The sequence below is a fragment of the Eptatretus burgeri genome, chromosome 17, assembly GCF_056783735.1.
Source record: "Eptatretus burgeri isolate ZD-2024b chromosome 17, Ebu_testis_v1, whole genome shotgun sequence".
Classification (NCBI taxonomy): domain Eukaryota; kingdom Metazoa; phylum Chordata; class Myxini; order Myxiniformes; family Myxinidae; genus Eptatretus; species Eptatretus burgeri.
The window spans coordinates 29,821,333-29,827,831 of record NC_140977.1 but is presented as its reverse complement, the minus strand read 5'-3'; the positions used below and the strand labels follow the sequence as shown (position 1 = coordinate 29,827,831).

Genomic DNA, 6,499 nt, shown 5'->3' with positions numbered 1-6,499 from the left:
ATAACTTGTTACACCGTTTTTCAAATCTGCTTGTAGATGAATGTCCCTTTTGTAAGAAATCTGAAAACCTTTTTCACATCTTTGTTGAATGCCAACGGTTGGCACCTTTATTTATTTTACTTCGGAATTGTTTTGTGAGGTTTGGTTTGATTTTTAACACTTGTATGTTCATCTACGGATTGGATATCCCACACAAAAATTCCAATGCTGTGTTAGCCAATTTCCTGCTTGCTCAGGCAAAGGTGGCGGTAAATATGTGTCAAGGAAAAGAAAACTTGATGGTGTTGGAGTAAATGATGAAGATGCTTTGTTTTTGTTCCAAAACCTTGTAATAAGTTGTGTTAAATTGGATTTTGCTTTCTTTTCAGTAACGGGAAGATTACCGCAGTTCGAATCAAAATGGTGCATAAAGGAAGTTATTTGCAAAGTCCGAGAGGAATGTTTATCCTTTTGGGAAATGTTTTGTATATAATCCACCCGATTCATCCTTTCCTTTCTTCAGAAATTGTTTCTTGGTTTTCTTTCTTTCTGTGTAATGAAAATGTAACTCCCATTTGGGGGCTTTCTTTTTTATTTTTATAGTAAAGAGATACAAAAGTCTCTCTCTCTCTCTCTCTCTCTCTCTCTCTCTCTCTCTCTCTCTCTCTCTCTCTCTCTCTCTCTCTCTCTCTCTCTCTCTCTCTCTCTCTCTCTCTCTCTCTCTCTCTCTCTCTCTCTCTCTCTCTCTCTCTCTCTCTATCTCTCTCTCTCTCTCTTCTCTCTTTCTCTCTCTATCTCTCTATCTCTCTATCTCTCTATCTCTCTATCTCTCTATCTCTATCTCTATCTCTATCTCTATTTCTTTCTTTCTGTCTGTCTGTCTGTCTGTCTGTCTGTCTGTCTGTCTGTCTGTCTGTCTGTCTGTCTGTCTGTCTGTCTCTCTCTCTCTCTCTCTCTCTCTCTCTCTCTCTCTCTCTCTCTCTCTCTCTCTCTCTCTCTCTCTCTCTCTCTCTCTCTCTCTCTCTCTCTCTCTCTCTCTCTCTCTCTCTCTCTCTCTCTCTTCAACATCTTGAAAATGAGAATAAGACTGTTTGGTGAAATTAAGCGGACCTGGGAGTAAGCATGTTCATCGCTCCGTCACTTTGTTCCATACAAAGTTAATGTACTGACGTATTTAGATCAAGATCAAAAAATATGATGACCAATGTATTCATTTCTTTTGAGGGTGTAAAACGGGTGTGGTTAACACACGGCCATAGTTTATACACCGGAAAATACGGAAGGCGTTTAATTTGCTCAGCACCGAATGCAATCATACCACGTGGTTACAGAATGTCAGTGCAACCAAGGAGATCCATCTGCAATGGTGATCGTCCCCCCCCCCCCCACCGCAACATCTGCGAAAGCCCGAGAACATCCTGTCCAGGCCGGCAGGAGGGCAGGCTCGCCACGAACACCTTGAGGCAGGTCCGCTCGTCACGGGGCCAGGTAAAGAGAGATGTGCTGTCACTCAATGTGCAGCGGCCTTCACACTGCCGCCGCTCAGCATGGCGCAGCCTTCACTTCACTTCAATGACACCGGGTAAGATTGTTACGCCATCGTCCAGATTACAACCTTCCTCTCCTCGAAAGGAAAAACACGACAAGGCAGTCGGATGGCAAAGATAGCACCAGTTATACGTTGTCGAAGCTTGGCGAAGAACTGGTGCACTGAACGGATCAGGACATAACAGGTAAAAACAGGACTCAAAAAGGGATGAAAAACAGGATGCAAGAGGAACAGTGGAGAGAGGAGGGGGGCACAAACAGCAGAGTTGAAGGTCAAGATAGAGAGAGAATAGCTGGACAAACAATGGGCGTGGGGGACAATATGGATACAGAAAGGACTTCTAATGGGGGGAAACAGGAAATTTCAAAGGAGGAGGGATTGAGGTGGCTTCGGCTAGTGGTTGGGGGAAGGGGGAAGGGGGGGAGGGAAGTTAACAAGGGTAGAAAAGATCATGGTTTTGGATTGGGGACGATCTAAGATGGTGGTGGACAGCTGTCTTGGAGACCTGGAGGGAACATTGAGACTGAAGAGAATATGGGTTTTCCACCAACCTTCAGATATTTTTACCCTCGCAGAAGGAGATGGTATTGCATTGGAATCTGTTTGTTAGTTGCAAAATCGAAGATTTTTCAAGTATCTTGGTTCGTCAATTTTGTTATTCTTTCTGTCTGTCTGTCTGTCTGTCTGTCTGTCTGTCTGTCTGTTTGTCGCCTACAGGTCACAATTTTAAACCAATCTTCACGAACCCACTCACGAACCCAGGTCCGTCAGCAACCCACTCCTGGTAAAACTACCAAAATCAAGAATCACTGCTCACCTTCACTCTTTCATTCCTCTGTTTTTCCATCTTTGGAATAAACTCCCACACTCTCTTCAATCCCATTCTTCACTCTAGGCCTTCAAAACAGCCGTTCACCACCACCTCTTATCTTCCCCTATCCAAAAACCTCGATCTTTTCTACCCCCTGTTAATCCACCCCAAACACACCTCCTTCAAATTCCTTGCTTTCCTTCCTGAAAGTCCTTGTAGTGTCCATCTTGTATACCCCGTGTTCCACGCTCCATCCCTCTCCTTTCCACAGATCTCCTAATGTCTCTGTTCCCCATTGTTTTGTCCTTCCCTCTCCCGTCCATCTTGTCTCATGCCCCCCCCCCCATGCTGTGCGTTGTGTGTTAGCTCTCATATGAGTCTGTAGGCGTCTGCTATGAGCCTCTCCTTCGACGAGGGTAGCTGAAATATTCAACTTTGAACACTCAGAGTAAAAGCCTTGATATGCCTTGGTGTGGAATTATTTCACACGTGTGCATATCCGGTGGAAGACACCATTCCAAATGGCTGCTATCCGCAAATTCATTCTCCTACCCTCTCAGCCTTCCCCAACCAGAGGTTCTTTAAATTGAACAAAAACATGAAAGTCACAAGGTGACAAATCTATGATGTACAAGGGGTTGGTGGTTGAGCCGGCTGTCCTGTCTACAATACTATCTTTCTCAGATAGTAGGCCATTAGATGTTGTTGCCTCAGCCAAGTACCCTGTATTTTGTATTGTGAGGTGTCAGTTCTTTCAATAGGGATGTGTATGTTCAGTTAGACGAACGTCATTACACGACACATGAAAATAATTGCGGGGTGAAGCATTTGGTTCAGTCCTTCTGTCTGTCTATCAACAGACATCAGGCTGTGATCGAGGAATAGCTTAATTTCAATTTAATTTTACATTTTTAGCATTCCAGAACAAGAATCGGAACACGATCCTGCAGTTTCAGCCGTGCTTTGGTTTTGAATTTGGCAAGGTGGACAAAATCTCCACCTGAGAGCACTTGCACACAGAGGACGAAGGTAATTGTTTTCATGTCTACTTATCAAACAAAATTGAAAATCATTTCAAAGAGGAACCTCACTGTTTTTAGGGACATCATAAAGGACAAAACAGCAGGTACGAAAGTTTAGTCTCCAGACCTCGAGATATTTCAAATTACAATTATTTTGCTGAAAGAATAACTTGTTGATCTCAAACATCACTTCTTTGTGATGAAGCTCTTATTTCAGAAGAACAATTGAATTGTGTAATCAATAAATTAAAGTTTGCTTGCCTTACTTTGAGAGATTTATTTGCTTATTTTGTGTAATTCCATTTATTCCGAGTAACCGATTGGATTTGAGTTGTATTTTGTAATACTTGGTGTTTTGGTAAATTTTCACGAATATGCACATTAATATAGTTTTTATCATCATAATATGAAACATCGTTCAGAAAATAAAAGACAGATTTTAAGTGTATTTATTGCTGATATCTTTATTCTGAAATGTATTCACGGAAGCTCAACATTCATTGTTTAATTTCAGCTTTTCTAAACATCAGCTCAAACTGGAGCTGGATGATCCATTGGCAATCAGGGATGGTCTTGTTTGGTATGGAACAGCAACATCGTGAGGCAGTAAAGCATTCTGGGAAAGATATGATGGGAAAGTGTGTTGGGATAGATGAAGCAGCAAAGCAAGACCCGTCGGGTTCCATCGATTTTGCCTCGTTATTTCTAATATGCCGAGCGCATCAAAATGCAGATGATGGAGAACAGCTTTTCGAACTCCGCGCCGCAACCAAACGTGGAAACGAAAAAGCTCGACAATTCCTGGTGGATAATGTTGGACAAAAAGACAACTTGTGCATTATTGTTTTTACACTTTTGCTCTTATTATTATTCTGTTCCAGAACTTGTCATGATAATTAAATTGCATTCACAAAATAAGCCTTTCTTACTATTTCTTATTGTTCTGTTTTTCACAATCACCAAATATTGAAGATCAAATTTATACAATAATTCAACGCTGGTTGTACGTTTTACAAGGTGATACCAGAATAGACAGGTATAAAAATCTGACAATAACAACATTAATTTATCTTCAGGCCCATGCTGACATTGTGCAACTACCATATTATACCGAATCATAGTTCTCAATGCCTGAACCACATCTCCTTCCTCACGAAACATCACAGCCTCACCTTAAACAAGTCGGGGTCCGCTTGGTACTCTGCGCTGTGTTTTCTGCTGAGCTCTTTCAGAAATTGAATCATGTCCCTCTCCTTGTCCATCAATCTGATTACATTGTTGACTCCGTTGATGATGCGGCTAGCCTGCCATTTCACTTCGGGATTGTGAGGCAGGTCCAGCACTTTTACCTCGGAGAATTTGGGGAACAGCTTTTGGGCATCCGGGAATTTTTTCAGGAAGCTGCATCAGAAACAAAAGATACGTACAGTCGACGTTTGCGGGAATTTTAATAATGAAACATTTAAAATAATAAATTCTGTTCTGGCAATGAGATTACAAAATTTCTTGAAATATGAACAATTTATCTGAGTCGCGATGTGAACCATCCATTGACTTCAGGAGTGGACGGACACATATAAGAATGTATGTATGAAACATATATTAGTATAAGATTTGAAAACAGACAAGTTTAGCTTACGAAAGAAGAACCTTCAAGCTATTAGCCTCAAATTGATCATAGATCTCCCGCCATGTTTCTCTGATGGCCTTCTTGTCACCATCACTTAGTGTTGGCAAGGGTCCTTGATCAACGATTGGCATGGCTGGTTAATTCGGTCTTGGAACTCTCAAGAGGATCTTGGTGGAGTCTGAATTCGGGTTATAGCTCAAGCTGTTTTATATGATATCCCAGGACGAAATCGTGTTTTGCAATCCATGGAGAAGTTTCCAAATATGCCATTTCATGACCAAGTTGGGGTCCAGAGCGATTTTTTTTTTCTTTCTTGATGCTTGGAATAGAATGGTGATGTGGGGAAAGGGATGATTATCAAAAACGAGACAACAGATTGAGAAACATAAATGGAATGATAAAGTATTTGCTCACAGAATGAGATTGCAAAAAGTCTTGCAGTTTTGAGTGTCAGGAATGATATTGCTATTTATTGTGTATTTATATTGTTGATTGCACAAAAAGACACATTTGATTTTTCAATCCATTGAAAGTGCTTTTGGTTTCTTCTTACAATTATTACCTCCGCCACCTAAGCTCGACGGAGGTTATATTTTCACCCGCTGTCTTTCTCTGTTTGTTTGTTACCTGTGAAAATGGAAGATTTTTTCAAGTGTATTGGGTAGTCTTGTGCGTTATTACTTGGCAAAAAAAATAAACAATTTGGACAAGTATGTTGATCGCCTCCATTTGTTTGTTGCAAAATCAAAGATTTTTCAAGTACATATATTGGTCAGTCGATTTTGTTATTCTGTCTGTGTCTTTCTGTTTGTCTGACTGTCAATCGCCCACAGGTCACATTTATAAATCGATCGTCATGAAACTTTACCAGGTTGTAGAGGTAGTCTCAACTGAGAAGCCGATTCATTTTGAGGTCAAAGGTCATCTTGTGGTCATATTTCTAAAATCGTCATTTTTTCATACGATTGACTTGAAAATTAAACAGCATTGCACAGTGAATTGGGTAAGCAACTATTTTTGAGATCAAAAGGGCAAAGGTCAACTCAAGGTCATACTTCTAAAATCATCAAATTTCATATGAAAAATCGTCAGTTTTCACCCGATTGACCTGGAGATTAAGCAGCAAAATTAAGCTGCAATTGCATCGTGCATCGCTGAATTTGGAGACCAACTATTTTTGAGGTCAAAGGTCAACTCAAAGTAAAACTTCTAAAATCATCAATTTCAATCTAAAAAATAATCAATTTTCATCCAATTGACCTGAGCTTTGATTACGATTGTGAATTTTTATCTTAATGAAATGGACAATTTGATGTATCCATGGCAACCTTTGGAGAGGGGGAGTGGGGTGGATTTTCCAAGTATCATGCTCTGCACGGTCTTTTCTTGTGATTTGCAAAATTGAAGATTTTGTTATTCTGTCTGACTGTCTGTCTGTCTGTTTGTTTGTCGCCTGCCGATCACAATTTTAAGCCGATCTTCACGAAACTTCACCACATGGTGGAGTT

At 40.7% G+C, this 6,499-nt stretch overlaps 1 protein-coding gene across 1 annotated transcript; it reads right to left on the bottom strand.

Annotated features, from left to right (window-relative positions):
* Positions 1-3,809: 3,809 nt before the first annotated feature.
* On the bottom strand, positions 3,810-5,249 carry LOC147009658 (globin-3-like). Its single transcript, XM_085863402.1, has 3 exons — positions 5,001-5,249; positions 4,534-4,762; positions 3,810-4,162 (listed from the first exon to the last, which is right to left on the bottom strand). The coding sequence occupies exons 1-3, from the start codon at positions 5,120-5,122 to the stop codon at positions 4,067-4,069; spliced, it is 447 nt and encodes a 148-aa protein (XP_085719528.1). The 5' UTR covers positions 5,123-5,249; the 3' UTR covers positions 3,810-4,066.
* Between the last annotated feature and the right edge of the window lie 1,250 nt (positions 5,250-6,499).

Excerpts from the sequence above, each read along its gene's own strand:
- LOC147009658 (XM_085863402.1), bottom strand. The coding sequence starts at position 5,122 with ATGCCAATCGTTGATCAAGGACCCTTGCCAACACTAAGTGATGGTGAC. Across the intron at positions 4,763-5,000 it reads AGCTTGAAGGTTCTTCTTTC|CTTCCTGAAAAAATTCCCGG; the intron begins GTAAGCTAAACT and ends TTTCTGATGCAG. Across the intron at positions 4,163-4,533 it reads CGGACCCCGACTTGTTTAAG|GAATTGTCGAGCTTTTTCGT; the intron begins GTGAGGCTGTGA and ends ATTATCCACCAG.